The sequence below is a fragment of the Danio rerio genome, chromosome 3 (assembly GCF_049306965.1).
Source record: "Danio rerio strain Tuebingen ecotype United States chromosome 3, GRCz12tu, whole genome shotgun sequence".
In the NCBI taxonomy this organism is placed as follows: Eukaryota; Metazoa; Chordata; class Actinopteri; order Cypriniformes; family Danionidae; genus Danio; species Danio rerio.
The window spans coordinates 19,953,149-19,969,686 of NC_133178.1; the positions used below are offsets into that span (position 1 = coordinate 19,953,149).

The 16,538-nt window shown below is 35.4% G+C and overlaps 1 protein-coding gene and 1 long non-coding RNA gene across 3 annotated transcripts; one reads left to right on the forward strand and one right to left on the reverse strand.

The window, feature by feature from the left end:
- Positions 1–736: 736 nt before the first annotated feature.
- Positions 737–16,422, reverse strand: LOC141381181 (uncharacterized). The gene is made up of 3 exons (XR_012400934.1): positions 16,169–16,422; positions 5,541–5,725; positions 737–4,049 (listed from the first exon to the last, which is right to left on the reverse strand). It is a non-coding gene; the product is annotated as an uncharacterized lncRNA (long non-coding RNA).
- Positions 5,483–11,902, forward strand: zgc:153968. Of its 2 annotated transcripts, NM_001077456.2 has the most exons (7): positions 5,483–5,716; positions 6,986–7,051; positions 8,712–8,732; positions 8,834–9,002; positions 9,078–9,340; positions 11,102–11,241; positions 11,324–11,902. In NM_001077456.2, exons 2-7 carry the CDS (start codon positions 6,997–6,999, stop codon positions 11,579–11,581), a joined length of 906 nt encoding a protein of 301 aa, NP_001070924.2. In that variant the 5' UTR covers positions 5,483–5,716; positions 6,986–6,996; the 3' UTR covers positions 11,582–11,902. The 2 variants fall into 2 exon arrangements, with proteins under 2 accessions (NP_001070924.2, XP_068073775.1); XM_068217674.2 differs by lacking the exon at positions 5,483–5,716 and having other exon boundaries at positions 6,414–7,051; positions 11,324–11,768.
- Positions 16,423–16,538: the final 116 nt, after the last annotated feature.

Genomic DNA, 16,538 nt, shown 5'->3' on the forward strand with positions numbered 1-16,538 from the left:
ACAGCTTTAAAGGTGATATTTCCAATGTTTTAGATTTTTCTAAACCCTAAAAGAGTTGAAACCTTACACAAAACGTATGCGTTAATGGAAATTTTATTTATCAGCCTGCGCTTAATAATAAAAAAATTACTGGACACTTATGACTGGTTTTATGGTCATGTATTAAAGCAGAAAACAATATATTTAAAATTGTAATAACATTTTTTGTTGTGTTTCTCTGTAAATAATGCAGCTTTGGTGAGGAATCAGTCTAAAGAATCAACTTTTTACTTGAACAGTAGTTTTAAACTCATATGCACTTTACTGTTTGTAATAACATGTCAACATGAAGCAATACAAATGCAACTCAGTCCCTTTTGTGTGTAAATAAAGTGTTGGAGAACTGTGAAATTAAACTAATACTTTTGCTTTCTTTTGCCTGAAAGCTCAAAACAACAAGATGCCTTGAAATGAATAGGAAAGAGTAGTGACTTACCCACACTGGAATTTACCTGAAAACATGAACTCGACTCCAGGATATTCAGGCCTATTTGAAATCAGCAGAATGTTTGTTACTGATACAACATACCTCAACAGTACGTGCACAGCGAATACGTGCACATAATAATAAGAAATAGGAAATTCTGAACAAAAATGTTTATTCAGTTTTCGGGTTTTAGTTCATTTGAGTTTACCAATGTGCAAAATGTGGTTAAGGGCTCTATCTTGTGGTCTTCTTTTCTTTTTCTTCTTCTTTGGGTTTTATTGGCGGTTGGCAAACAGACTTATAGGTGCATTACCGCCACCGACTGGTATGGAGGATGGACTAGTTGAATAATAACTGAAATGACTTGGGGGGAGAGAGAGGGGGAGGACATTGTGAGGGGGGAGATAAATAACAAAAATAATAATAAAAAAAATTACATTTCAAAATAAAATTGGGGGAAGGGGTGGGCTAACAATTAATTCTTCTGATTATATTAGATCTATATTCTTTTCTCTAACTGGGTTTCTTTATTAAATTTCATTATATCGTTATATACCTCACTAGATTTATTTCCTAATAAACCTGCCAATTTGAAATCCTGAAGTTTGCTCTTTTTAACTGATTAAATAAGATCGTTTCGTTCTTTATTATATTTACTACAGTGGAATAAAACATGTTCTATTGTTTCTTGTTGATTACAGTGTATTGCCCGGTTGGGTGTTTCCCTATTTTATGTAAAGTATGGTTGAGTCCAGTATGACCTATTCTCATCAGAGTTATAATACTTCCTTCCCTACAATTTCTGTTCTCCCTCCTCCCAGCACCGACTTGTTTATGTATATTATATAGATGTCTGCCTGTATCAATGTTATCCCAGGGTACTTGCCATACTGATTGTGCATACGTTCTTATCATGATTTTAGCTTCTGCTTTGCTCAATGGGACTTCTAGATCTAGTTCACTAATTCTGAGAGCTTGTTTGGCCAGAAAGTCTGCCCTCTCATTCCCTTCCACACCGTTGTGAGCAGGAACCCAAATAATATATACAGATTTGCCAATCATTTTATCACAGTATGTCTTACAGAGTATGTTATTAAGAATATCCATTCTGAACGATGACCTTCCTGATTTTATACTTTCAAGTGATGAAAAACTATCTGATGCAATTACTACACTATATATGTCATTTTCCTCAATCCACCACAGGGCAATTAATATTGCAATTAACTCTGTTGTATATATTGATTTATTATTAGTTATTCTTTTCTTAATATGGGATTGATTAACTGGGATATATACTGCTGCGCCTGTTTTACCTGTTTGTGGGTCTTTGGATCCATCTGTAAATAAAAATATCGATTCTTTATAATGTTTTTCTAAATAATTCTGCACTATACATTTTGTTGGAAGATTATTATTGTTATCTTTTAACTCCTGTTGTATACTGAGGTCAACATTAGGTAATGGAAAAAAACATGGCGGAATATATGGGGTTGGGACTGACTTACAGTATTGCAATTGATCTAATCCAATTATTCTGGCTTCTGCCTCAGCTATCCACCCGAAACTTATGAAATTAGTTTCGTCATGCTCCCAACATTCTAATAATGTTAATTATTAATAATGTTATTTAACCCAATATGCCATCATTAATTTCATTCTTCTAAAGATTCTCCCATTTCAACCTGCATAGATGAAACTGGAGAGGTTCTAAATGATCCACTACAGATTCTAAGGGCCTGCGCCTGTAATATATCTAATTTCTTGAGGTTTGATTCTGCTGCCGACATGTAAGCTATACACCCATAATCAAGGACAGATCTCATGAGGGCACAGTATATATTTTGTAATGATGTCCTAATCGCTCCCCACTCTTGCCCTGACAGGCAACGAAGTACATTAATAAACTTTTTACTTTTGTCTATGATTTTATTCAGATGATCCTTCCATATCAGCTTTCCATCGAACCAAACCCCAAGAAACCTTACAGTTTTTACTTGTTTTAGTGGTTGCCCATATAGTTTTAAAGCAAGTGATATGGTTTTATGCCGTCTTGAAAAACAGATGACCTGAGTCATCTGTTTGAAAGCAAGCAAGACAATCTGATCTGTTGGATGTTCATTCTTTACAATTGTTGGCAGGAGCTTTAATTCAACCCCATTTTGATTATGCTACGTCATTTTGGTACAGTAGCTGCTTACAGAATTTGAAGGAGAAATTGCAAAAGACACAAAATAAATTAGTACGAATAATTTTAAAAATGCACCCTAGAGCACTTTTGCACAAAGAGTCTTTTAATAAATTAGGTATGTTAACTCTTAGTAATAGAGTGTGTTTTTTTAAAACTGGAAATGGTGCGTAAAATGTTTAATAATGTGGTTCCTAGTTATTTGATGAACTATTTTCAAATGGTGAGGCAACAGCATTCATACAGTACTAGGAGTTGGGATTTTAATATTTGTTTATTTAAATTTAGAAGTTTAGTGGGGAAAAATGTGTTTTTATATACAAGTGCAATCATGTGGAACAAACTACCAAAATCAATCAATGAAATAAAAGATTTAAGGTTGTTCAAAAAAGCTATCAAAAGATGGTTGTTTGATGAGGATAATTAGTTTGCATGGTGGACGAGGATGTTTTAATTTTTATGTTACTTGAGTGTGAATAGGTTTGCGGCTGGAAGGCCATTAGCTGTGTAGAACATGTGCTGGATAAGTTGACTGTTCGTACCACTGTTGCAACTGTTTGTTTTATTCTTCATTAGTGTTTTGAAGCCATACATTGTTTTTATTTAACAGAGGACCACAATGGAAATAGGCCCAGGGCTTTATTGTGTTTTTATCCTCGACAGTTTTTTTAACAAAGTGTATGGAATACTTTTTGTACAGTTTGTCTAAAATCTGTCAAATAAAATTCAATTCAATTCAACAGATATTTTGAATCCCCTTTTATTTGCCCGTTTTCCACCTCAAATATTGCATTCTGTACTTTCTTTTGAACAAATGACACATTCCGGCCTCTAATCTAAAATGCCCCATCATCTGCATACAACGATTTTTCTACATTTTGTTCAACCTGACAGAAAATGTCATTTATCATTATATTGAACAACAATGGGCTGCAAACACTACCTTGAGGAGTTCCATTCTCCACTGTGTATTCATTTGAATATTCTTTTACTTTCCCTAACTTGTATCTTTCTTCCAAATAAGAAATCCATGACTCAATTATACGTTTTGCCAGTGACTCCTAAAGATTTTAATTTAATCAGCAATCTCTCCTTCCAAAGCATATAGTACACCTTTATATCAAAAAAAAATATCTATAGCTTTTTTTGGTGAACTATGCCTTTAAGCAATTAGTTGCTTTTGTATAAGCATGAGTATGGACTATAAGCAGGACTTCACATGACCAAAATGCTTTACTTCTGGATGTTTCTTCAGTTAGCAACATGGTGGCTCAGTGGCCTCACAGCAAGAAGGTCACTGGTTCGAGTCCCGGCTGGGTCAGTCGGCATTTCTGTGAGAAGTTTGCATGTTCTCCTTGTGTTGGCCTGGGTTTCCTCCGCATGCTCCGGTTTCCCCTACAGTCCAAAGACATACGGTTTAGGTGAATTGAATAAACTAAATTGACCATGGTGTATGAGTCTGAATGAGTGTTTATGGATGTTTCCCAGAACTGGGTTGCAGCTGGAAGGGTTTGGGTTACGACCCCTGATAAATAAAGGAACTAAGCCGAAGGAAAATGAATGAATGTATAAATGTTTCTGCAGTTAATGGCTTACTGGACAGACTTTGATGAAAAAAAAGACTAAAGGTCAGAGAATCCATCCGAAGTACAGACTTTGGTTTTACAGCCTTTCATTTTCAATGAATAATCTTTTTATTAAAGGTACGATCACTAAAAAATGAAAGTTTACTCACTATTGACACATCCTCAAGTGGTAATAAACTGTTATCGGTTTCTTTTCTTCTGCGGAACACAAAGAAGATAATTTGAAGAAAGCTGAAAACCTGTAACCGACATGCTTTAACCCAATGTTTCTCAACTACATTCCTAAAGGACCACCAGCTCTGTGCATTTTCCATGTGTCCTTAACCAAACACACCTGATTCAGATCATCAGCTCATTAGCAGAGACTGAAAGACCTGTAATGGGTGTGACAGAGAATGAAGACATCCAAAACTTGCAGTGTTGGTGGGCCTCCAGGAACGTGGTTGAGAAACACTGCTTTAACCTATAACCACTGACTATTGAAATCAATACCCTTATCCAAGATTCAAAATATCTTCTTTTGTGTTCAATAGAAAAAATAAATAAAGTTTTTATCATGGAGAGTGAATGGAGAGTAAATCATGTCAGAATTTTCAGTTTATCCCTTTAACTATCCCTTTAATTTAGCAAATTAGATGGTTTGTCTCTTATCTTCCCATAGAGGCAGGGTGAAAAAAGATGTGTCCATAAAGCTTTGGATACATTGGTGATTCTGTTTATTTCAGTGATTTCTGTTTATATTTTAGATTTTACATTAGTTATAGGACCACACCACAGTATTTATTTTGACAACCTTTAAAGGAGAAAATTCAACTTTGATAGTTTAAATACATTAAACTGTAGAAATACAAATTTGTAAAATAGCTGATATAGTACTGGGAGGTCATTAACCAGTTATTATACCATAATTTGCGAGACCATCCCAGATAATAAATAGTTTTAAACTACAAAAAAAAAGTCAAAGTCACTTTGTTAAAGATAATTTGTAAAAATCAGAAGTTGGAGAAGAGATCAAGATCTCATAAATTTAATTTAATTCATTTTTATTTCGATAGCGCTTTTACAATGTAGATTGTGTCAAAGCAGCTTAACATAGTAAATTGAAACAGTGTCAGCCCAGTTTTCAGTGCTGAAGTTCAGTTTAGTTCAGTTCAGTGTGGTTAAAATTTCACGGCTAAAAGTCCAAACAATAAAAAACAAATCCATCGATGCGCAGCTTCAAAAGTCCCAAACCAAGCAAGCCAGTGGTGACAGTGGCGAGGAACAAACTTCACCAATTGATGAAAGTGAAGGAAATAACCTTGAGAGAAACTAAGCTCAGTTGGGCCCGAACATTTATCCTCTGGCCAAACTTCTTGTGCAGAGCTGCAGTCTAGGCGCCAGAGGCTGAAGATGTTCATCGTGGAGAAGCTGCTGGTGTGAAGTGTTCAGGCCGGCCCACAGGATCAATGCAGAGACTCTGAGAATTTAATTCTGGTGTGTAGACTGTAAATTGAAATCGTACATTTTTGAAATCGTATCAAATGATTCATATTACACAAAAAAGTTATCAGCACTGATCAAGATCAAGTGTTTTACGATTTATTTTAAATAAAAACAATATAGTATAATGCAACTAAAGGTCTCAATGCCTTTTGATTTCATTTTCACAGTTTTTTTTAGCTGATTACAACAAACAAAGCAGAGTAAATGGTGGATAAACAGAATTCTGTCTGTTGAATGCAAGGTTTTAATTGGCTGTTTTTTTGCCAGTGTGATCTGATATTTTGATGAATGCACTGCAACTTTGTATTTAAAATGATTTTCTTAGCACTTTGTATATAAGCTAATACTTAATCTGAGGAAATTTCAGAAAGCTCAAAAGAACCAACTGCATACTAAAATGGCTAATATTCTAACTTACAGTACATTGACCCTAGATATTCAATATGTTATCGATAATGATGATGATGATAATGATGTCACGGACACCCTCAAATGAGATCAAAAGTCAAAGGAAATGTTCAGTGTACGACTGTTTGTTTTACAACATTTGATAATCAGACGCCTTGCGCTGGGTTAGAAACAGAACATCCTGGACTAAAAATATCTGCTGTTACTCTAGCACTTAAAAAAATTGATTATAAGCTTTTTAAAATGTAATACAATGTAACATATGCTGGGATTTGCTGAGGTCCTCACAAGCCACAAATATTTTTATAATACAAAATAAAATCAAGTACCTCTAACATTAACTGAATTTTTCAATAGTTCCCACCACTTCTTTTGACTAATATGTTTTCATCAGGTTTTACATTTTGAGAATGTCAACATTTTTTAATATACATTTTTTTTCTCTGATGTTTCTTTAGGTGATTCATCCAAACCTGTTTACAGTAAATATACAGCTATACTCAGAAGAAGAGTGATGTAATTCAAATGTGCTTGTTTATTATAACATAACCTCAACATTTTTTGTGAAGTGTCTAGATTAATATTTTCAAAAAGAGGCGGGTATATTAAGTGATATGAATATGAAACTCCGTAAATGAAACTGAATATATCATATAAATCATATAAAGTAAGTAGCATTATTACAGGAAGTAGTGTTGAAACAGTTTTACAGCAGGGTGTGTATAGCCTACTGATATCATTTATAGAAGGCTATAGCAGTAAAACATGATGTGCTAAAGATTAGGTGAGTGATAAAGCTCTACTTAAGTCAAAAGTGTTAGCTTCACCTGTCCTTTCTTTTCTGCATTGAAGAAAATATGAGGATGATGCTGCGTTTAGCTGTGTGTGTAGCAGGAGTCTTACTTCTCAACATATCAGGTAAAATCTTCAACATGATAATAATAACAATAATAATAATAATGTTTGTTTTGTTCTTTTGTTTCTTATGAAAAAATGTCTTTTTAAATTAATTAGTCATTTTATTAAAATTAAGTAAAATTAATTAAAATTAAATTTAAATGAATTAGTCATTTAAAAAAAATTAAATTTCATTTTATGTTTAACTCTTTAAAATCACTTGATTACAGACAAAAATATGCGTTACAGTCTTGTTTTAGATGAATTTTCATGACTTCATGAAGCAAATAACTTTAAATAACCTTTTTTGTTTGGGTTATGAACATGTTCATACTCTAAAGATCATTTTTACACCCAAAAAAACCCCAGAAAAAGTTATATGCTAAAGGTTTATGGAGCCACTGACGTCAATGAAAAATTTTAAATTAAATTAAATTAAAATTAAAATTAAATTAAAATTAAATTAAATCTATGATTGAAGTTCATTTGAGATTTTTAGTCATTATTTTCAGAAAAATCTGAAATTCCACACACATATTCAACATTTCTGTTGTTAAAGGTAGTTTGAATTATATATTTTTCATAATATTTTTTTTCATTGCAGTGGTTGTCAGGTCAGTGGAGTTCAATTGCACTCTAGGAATCATGTAATAAAACGTGCAATAAAGTGCATGAATCAACAAGATAACTATTTAAATATGTGCTCATGTGTCATAGGCAAAATTTTTTATGATTTCTGTCCAAAGAATAAAAGATGATTCATACATTTTACTGTCAAAATCAGATAATTATATGAATACTTCACTATAAAAGTATGTATTATATTAAATACTTTAAAAATGCATTTTTAAATTCAAACCTCCTACTTACAAGACATTTACAATTTTGACATTAAGTCTAATTTATTTCTTCTTTCTTTATTTATATATATCATTTTTAACGTGCTTTTCATTATCTACTCTTTAAAATGGCTAAACTTTTAACAGCGGTCACACTGAACAATTTTGGGTTAAAAAGACATCTTAAAATCTTCATAAATCGACTTAATGTGGCTGACACAAAAGGCATCAAGATTGCTAATATGTGCATGCGTTAATAAAGTGATATTCTGAGTTCAAAAGCGATGTTTTACTGTTTAACATGACAGCGGGGAAGGCAGCATGTTGTCTGCCACGTAATTTGGGATGCCATGTTGAGGGTTGCTGCAATGAAAACCTTATATTTTGTACTTATTCTCTTTTATCTTTTTAGATGTTAGTCTGAATCAAATCGTTCTGTTTGTAATGCGTACCGAACCAAAAGTCTCGTACCGAACGGTTCAATACGAATACGCGTATCGTTACACCCTTAATTATAAATCGCCAATGACTTGACGTAGTTTATTATGATGCGATTTACCCTCTATGTGTGATTTGATTGGACGGGAATCACGGAACAGATTTTTCTAATCCCCATAGACAAGAAAAAAAAATTAGGGACTGCATGTTGAAGGAAAGTAGTGTCGTAAAAGCACTGATAAAACATTAAAAATGTACTCAAGGGAAAGTAAAAGTATACATTTATAAACTAATCAGTAAATTACAATTTCTGAGAAAAACTACTCAATTACAGTAATTTGAGTATTTGTAATTTGTTACTTTACACCACTGTCTGAGTAAATGTACTTTTTTTTCCTCAATAGGCTCACTCTGCCAGTTAGATGGTAAGTTCCTGCAATCTTAAACCCATCCAAACCCAGATATGTAAGGTAGAAATGTTATGATCTTAAGAATCAGATTGAATTCTCACATCTATTCTCATCAGTGTGCGGCAGAGCGCCACTCAAACCCAGGATTATTGGTGGGCAAACTGCCATGGCAGGCTCTTGGCCATGGCAAGTGAGCATTCATTATATTCCAACTGGAGGTCTTTTATGTGGTGGGACTCTAATCAATCGTGAATGGGTTTTGTCTGCAGCCCAGTGTTTCCAAAAGTATGAATTTCTGATACATTGCACATTTAGACTGAAAAGCCTCTTAATTAAGACTGTTTTATTTTCTATTGACAGATTGACAGCATCGAACTTAGTAGTCCACCTGGGACATTTGTCAACAGGAGACCCAAATGTAATTCACAATCCAGCATCTCAAATCATCAACCATCCTAAATATGACTCGGCTAAGAACAAGAATGACATAGCGCTCCTCAAGCTTTCCACTCCTGTGAGCTTCACGGATTATATTAAACCAGTCTGTCTGACAGCTTCTGGCAGTTCACTTGGTAAAGGTGCTGTGAGCTGGATCACTGGATGGGGGTCAATTAATACTGGAGGTGAGGGCAACTTAAAAATCAGTTAAATACACATTCAAGGTGACAATTTGGTTTAATAGTCTACACACATTCTACTAACGTATACTATATATATATATATATATATATATATATATATATATATATATATATATATATATATATATATTGCAGCATACACAGGCTGTCTGTGATCTGCTTATGCTTTATTTTTAATAAACAAATATTTTATTGATTGTAATTAAATTTGCAAGCACAGATTATTCTACATTAACCCTAAGCATTCTGCAAGTTTAACCTACTATATTTTAAATAAAAAAGAAAACGCAGATAAAATGGTGATATAATAAGTGGCATCTTCTCAGTAAAACCACTGGTAAGGTCACTGCATCACTGCAACATCATTTGGAGCTTTGATTGCCATTGAATGCCACTGCATTCGATTGGAAAGGGCTCATCCCAATGCCTAAAGTGGGTACAGGCATACAGTCCAAAGATATGCAGTATAGATAAATTTAATAAACTAAATTGTCCACAGTGTATGGATGTTTCCTAGGACTGGGTTGCAGCTTATTCAGCCACTGAGTGTTCCCCCTTCTCAGACGGACCCGTGTCTTCCCTACCCACTAACCAGCTTATTCAACGCAATCTCATGGCAGCTCGTAACTTTTTGATTTAGTGACTAATTCGTATGAATTTGTATGATCTAATTCGTACAATTGGTGGGGTTAGGTGCCACGCCTCTTTTTTAAAATCGTACATTTTCGTACGATATTGAATACTGAACTCATACGAATTTGTATGAATTAGCCACTAAACACACAAAACGTAAAATACTTACACTTCCTCGTGAGATCAGGCTGGCTTATCATATGTAGCACTCCACCTGGATAGTGCTAGTCCATATGTCCATATTGCCATCAGGTCATCCCATTTTGGGTAGCAGGTGGTCTCAACAGCATCCTCCCCCTTCAGGGACTTGCACGCTTTCCCAACATCGTAATTAAAAAAATCCTAATCTACATTAGATAGGTAAAAGCACATTTACGACCCTCAATCTAAATTGTTCTAAATTTTTCCCATGTAATGGTAATTAAAGGGTCAAGGAAGGGAATCGGAAGGTTGCACCCTTGGTGATGCTCGTGCGCTCACGCTATGCTTGGCAAACTTCCAACAAGGGACGTGACAGTCTTAAGCTGATGTTGCATTTTCTGTACACACTCCCATATATCTTTACAAGACACACACTGGAGTGCGCAGTGAAAGGGAACGTCTCAGTTACTAACATAACCCTTGTTCCCCTAACAGGGAACGGTGACGTGTGACTCCGATGCCACAGCAGGTTCTCCAGTTGATAGCTCAGTGTTTAACTCTTCAGCAGGCTAAAAATGTAACTGCTCGTTCTGCGCGTGCAAGTTATATACGCTGCTAATGATTAATCACTGGCACCTGCGGAGCCGAGCTCTGCCAACTAACTGACAATCATCGACCCGTTTTCTATACGCAGAGTGATTGGTCAGCTAGCGTCCTCCCAAAGTGTCTTTCCAGACACATGCCTCTGTTCCCTATTTTGGGAACGAGGGTTACGTTAATAACCAAGACGGTTTGTTTATTTAATTGCAGACTAACTAATCATAATAACAGAGATGAGAGTGAAAAGATGCATAAAGTTAAGTCTAAAATAAGTGTTATTCTTGACAATAATGTAGTCATCATTAAAGATAATTATAGTTGGTGTGAATGGCCTTAAATTGTGTTTTTGTGCTTATTTTCATGCAACAGGCACTCAGTTTCCAACCACCCTGCAGGAGGTGAAGATCCCAGTTGTCAGCAATGGTGACTGTAAATCTGCCTATGGAAGTTTAATTACAGATGGCATGATTTGCGCTGGACCGAACGAGGGAGGGAAAGGCATATGTGTAGTAAGGAACCGATTACTTCTTTACTTAAACATGCTTACTATTTAAAGATAATATAAACAATGTGGATTGTTCATCTTTTCAGGGAGACGGTGGCGGTCCACTGGTTCACAACAGCTCTGAGCAGTGGATTCAGTCTGGCATTGCGAGTTTCGGTCGAGGCTGCGCACAACCCAAAAACCCTGGCGTTTTCACCCGAGTGTCTGAATACGAGTCTTGGATCAAGTCTCAAATCAGCAAAGACCAGCCTGGATTTATCAAATTTAAAGACAGTGCCAGCTCAGTCAGCTTCTCTGTATTTTTAATTGCACTTATTCCTCTCATCCACTCTCTGTTTAGTTAAAAATTTAGCTCTTGAAGTACTCAATGGTGATAGTTATGCATTTTTCAGACATTTTTCCACCTTTATTCATTATATTATACATGTATATGTGTATTATATATAGGTAAAAGGCACAGATAGCAGAAGAGCTTAAAAGGGACTTTGTGTTGTATTCTTCATATTTTGCATTAAAACATTCAAATTTAAAGTACGAGCATGTGATGATTTTTATTGTGATAATTTATAAAGAGAAATTTAACATTTAGTTCATGATTCATAGTGTTGCATAATATATAATAATAATAATAAAGGAATGCTATCAGCGTGTTATGTTTTAACACATATGATAAAGTCTAAAGGAGAACTGTACACTTTTAAATAAGTAATATTAACAAACAACTGAAGAGATTTCCTAACCAGTAATTGTAAAGGAACACACAATTCACGCAGGGCTTCAGCGTCAACGGTTGACAGAGGGCATGTCTGAAGTTGGGGCTGATGCGATCGTCATATCGTTAGCCAATGAAATTAGTCAGCAATCGGCAACTCTTTGAGGTGTATTTGCATACAGCGATCTGATTGGATGACGCTTCCGTTGGCGTTCGAAAAGATGAGAAAGTCCCAACTTCTGCAGTGAGCAACCAAAGATATATACACTACATATCGCATACGAACCCTGAGCATGCATCAATAGTGCCGCCACATTTGTACAGTGCTCCCAGGACAAAATTCTTGCAACCGCACTAGTCAAGACAGTGCGCCAGATGTGTAGATGCTGGACTTAGGCAGAACATAGGCCTAGGTAAGATTTAGTTTTTAACATTTGCGCTAAACAAGTAACGTGATTGATGATAATACAATCTCTTACTGCATTCACAATAAGGCAAAGTAGCACCAATTTGCACTAAAGTCTAGGCTTATGCTAGTTTTGTTAAATAAAATCAATGTAAATGAAACATGTAAATGAAATGACAACAAGACGCTGTGGGTAGAAACTTGTATTATTGTCGGTTAAGTGAACAAGTTGTTCATAATGGGGATTCATTCAAAAACAATTTGCTCCCTAAGTTAAAATGAGAAGTGAAAACAGGGTGTTTCAGGGCACGGATTAGGGAACACCCCCCAACATTGGAATATGTGTGTATATATATCTCTGGCTTTGGATGAACAGTCTTCCACTGCACCTTGGTCCCGCATTTATTTCAGTGCTAACCTGTACTAAAATGGCGGCTCTTTTGGCACATTCCTTCCAATAGTCAACAATAGTGTAGGCGACATCTAACGTAAATATCTATGGCGAGCAATACCACTGAAGCGGCGCCGACGGACCCACAATTAAGTTTGGCATTGCTTGGCGGAAGAAAATGAAAGTGAACAGCGGACGGGGAGTAGGACTATTGAGAAGGACAGGCACTTTTTTCCAGGGGTTTCAGTACAGCGTAACCGCTACTGCGTCACCGGGTGGGCGTGGCCTATCTGTGAATTTGCATAGGTCACGGATCATGCGCAGATTGTGAAAAAATAGCCGTTTGATTCAGATACCTGTACCAAAGAGCTTAGAATGACCAAGAGGCGACACTCTATTGTAATTTGGGAAACAGCCACTAGAGGGCGCGGCGGCCATTTTGAAAACTCCAATAGAACAACAGTATATTATAAGTCTGTAAAATAAACTATTGAAAGTGCTAATGTTCGTGATAATACGTGTTGTATTGTCGTCTTTCAAGTTGCATCTCAACTTTAATTCGCTTTTTAAATAAATAAATAAAAAACAAAGCAGCTGCTTGCCATCGCGACAGTAATGAGATCCAATGTACGGCCGATCACTTTCACTCCAAAATGGCGAAATCCGGGGCTGTTGCTGGGCGCTGCTGTTGCAATGGAACATTCTATTGAGTGTCGCCTCTTGGTCATTCTAAGCTCTTTGCCTGTACCTAATCGCAGGGGTTCCGTGTCCAATGTCTTTTATATGCAGTACTTTAAAATAGCTGTCCTGATCACAGGTGTTTCATGTGAAGTCAGTGTAATATGTTATATTAAACAAATTAACTTAAGATTCCTCTCAGATTACATTAATACTGTTATAACTTAAGATACCTGTCCTGATCCCAGGGGATTTGTGTCAAATACTTTATAAATCATATACAGTAACATCAGATACCTGTCCTGATCCCAGGGGTTTCATGTATTATCACTTTTATATTATATACAGTAACAACAGATACCTGTCCTGATGCCAGGGGTTTTGTGTATGATGACTTTATATAAAAATAGAAAATAAATATGTGTTATGTTAATTTACTAAGATCGAGTAAGAAAAATTAACCACAATTTATTACAGAAAAATGTGGTATTTATTTGTTTAAACATGACTGAATACCATATTTTAAACTACAAAAACACGGTTAATCTAATGTACCACAACCATTATTATTATTATTTTGTGGTTTACCATGGAAGTACAAAAGCCCAGAGACTTTATTGTTTACAGTAAAACGGAGTAAAATGTGGTCGGCTGTTTTTGCTAATGAAATCTTTAAAATATAACATTATAAAACAAAAAATAACCTGTATGATTGTTTGAGCCACGCCCATTTTAAGTTGTGGTAATGAAACCCCTGGAATTTAGTGCATGCCGTGCCGGATCCAGGACAAATTAAGCCCTGGTCCAAATGTAGGATTTCTGACAACTAATAATCAAACTATATATTTGAAGCGCCAATAACAAATAATTCACCAAAAAAATTATTCTGTCATCATTCACTCACCATTAACATGTTTAAAACCTTTTTGAGTTTCTTTCTTCTGTTGAACACCAAAGAAGATATTTTGAAGAAAGCTGAAAACCTGTAACTTGTTTGGAATTATATTTTTAGAAGAAATGCACAATATAATAATTACAATTCTGATTGTTCAATAAAAGACCAGCCACCATGGAGAAATACCTGTTTTCACTACAAGAGAGGGTGTCTGTGCTTGTTTTAGTTCATGATGGGTTAACTCTCATGTTTATTAAACTTGTTAAAAGAACATGTGCATTTTGTAATCAAAGTATTTGCCCTTCACTTGGTGAAATTGTGCATTGTCATCATTTAAGACTTGCCTGTAGATTGCTTGAGCAGTGGTGTGGATTACAGATTGTGTGTGTTTGCACAGCCTGTTGCACTGATGACTGATGTATCTTTCTCAGATATGACCTCTTATGCAATATAATTTTCCACACGGCGCCAATTAGACACACAGTCTCCGATTTAGAGTTTTTTTTAAGCACATGGGACATGTATTTAAAGGAACAGAAGTCACGTTGTTCACTAAACACTCCAAAGAAAACTTATGTAAATTACAGTTTCAATTTTTAAACATGCACTTGACAGAAAACATCATATAACAACACTCACTAATGTTTAAATAAGTGTGTAACTGTGTGTAACTGTGTGTATGTTGCCAAGCAGTGACTCATAACACATACTGGTTATGTGGGTTATCTGAGAGCTCGAGCACATTAATGATACTGGCACAAAATGGTGAAGATACTTCATACCAGAAAGCTTCCAGGAGACAGATGGGGGTCAAAATAAGATCAGCTGACAACACACCCCTCCAAAACTGCACATGGACACACACGCTTTTCAAGGTGATAATTACACTGGATGAATGGAGATGGTCCAATCAACTCTGTGTCTTCACGGCTTTCATAGATGCATTATGGTTATATATTGAGGATCAGGAGCATCATTCTTCTACTATTAATTTAAAAAAAAGAGTCACTGCAATTTTTGTTTTAAATTTTCAGAATTTCGAGTTTAAAATCAGATTTCATGCTTGCTGGTTTTAATTTAATCTCTTGATTAAGCATGGGTTTCAAGGTTTACTGTGGTATGGAAAGGTCAAGGTTTTAAAACTGGTAAAATTTTCTATTATACCATTCCTACTGTATATGCATGCTTTTTTCCTATGCGTTTTTATGACTACTTTCTGTAGTTCCTTAGGGCATCAGTATCTCCAGCAGCAAAGGACCATCCACATCAAATGCTACTGGTCAGCCTATGATTCAACAAACATTTTGCTAAACACATTGCTTTTGCACCAACATCCAAGTATGCTATACATTTAACAGTGCAGTGGCTTACTTTATATCCAAGAAAAAGAAAGATGTCAAAACTTGCCTTTTTAAATCTGTTTAATGAATTAATGAATAGTTAATGAAGACAGCAGAAGTCAATGATTTATTTAAAATATTTAGCCTGACATGTTTACGGTTGCAAAATATTTTAAATGTTTCTTAAAGTCCAATATTTTTTTTTAAAATTCACTCAGACATTTTAAAAAAGTAAATTTGAAAGCAGTAATCACAAGTCTTTGATACCGTGAACCATGATATTTTCATCAAAGGGTATCATACTGAGAGAATACTCAGACCTGCGTGCCAATTCACACTGCGCACTAAAAGTAAGTACTTTTTTTGTAAAGTTAAAGAGTACACTTTTGACTGTGCAGAGTAGCCTACGCAAGCTATGGGGCATACTTCCTCGTTAGCAGATCGCTATGCTCAGTTAAGTCCTCTGTCTATAACACATCATCCACATTTCTTCATATTTAATTTCCTACCTTATTGGAGAAGCAGCAGCAGGATAATCTGCCATTCGTCTTTCATGCAGAGAAATCTCAGGTTTTTGGGTAAGTATGCATTCAGAAGTTGTCCAAACACGTCTTTATTTAAGTTCACATTGTTGTTGCAGAAGAAATATAACGTTAACACGGTTTAAATATGTTCCAGTAGGCTAGATATTGATCTACACTCATTCTAACAACTTCACCGAAGCCTCTCTACTTGTTTAGTCTCGCGTGTCCGCCATGTTTGTAGTTTGTTTACACTTTTCACCCGCGTTTGTAGTTCTAATCAATTTTACGTCCAACGTGCAGTGTATTGTGGGGTTAGAGCAGGGGTGCCCAAACTTGGTCCTAGAGGTCTGATGTC

Bases quoted from the DNA above. Each gene is read 5' to 3' on its own strand.
- zgc:153968 (XM_068217674.2), top strand. From the start codon at position 6,991: ATGAGGATGATGCTGCGTTTAGCTGTGTGTGTAGCAGGAGTCTTACTT. The intron at 7,052-8,711 runs GTAAAATCTTCA...TTTCCTCAATAG, and splicing joins CTTACTTCTCAACATATCAG to GCTCACTCTGCCAGTTAGAT. The intron at 9,341-11,101 runs GTGAGGGCAACT...TTCATGCAACAG, and splicing joins GGGGTCAATTAATACTGGAG to GCACTCAGTTTCCAACCACC.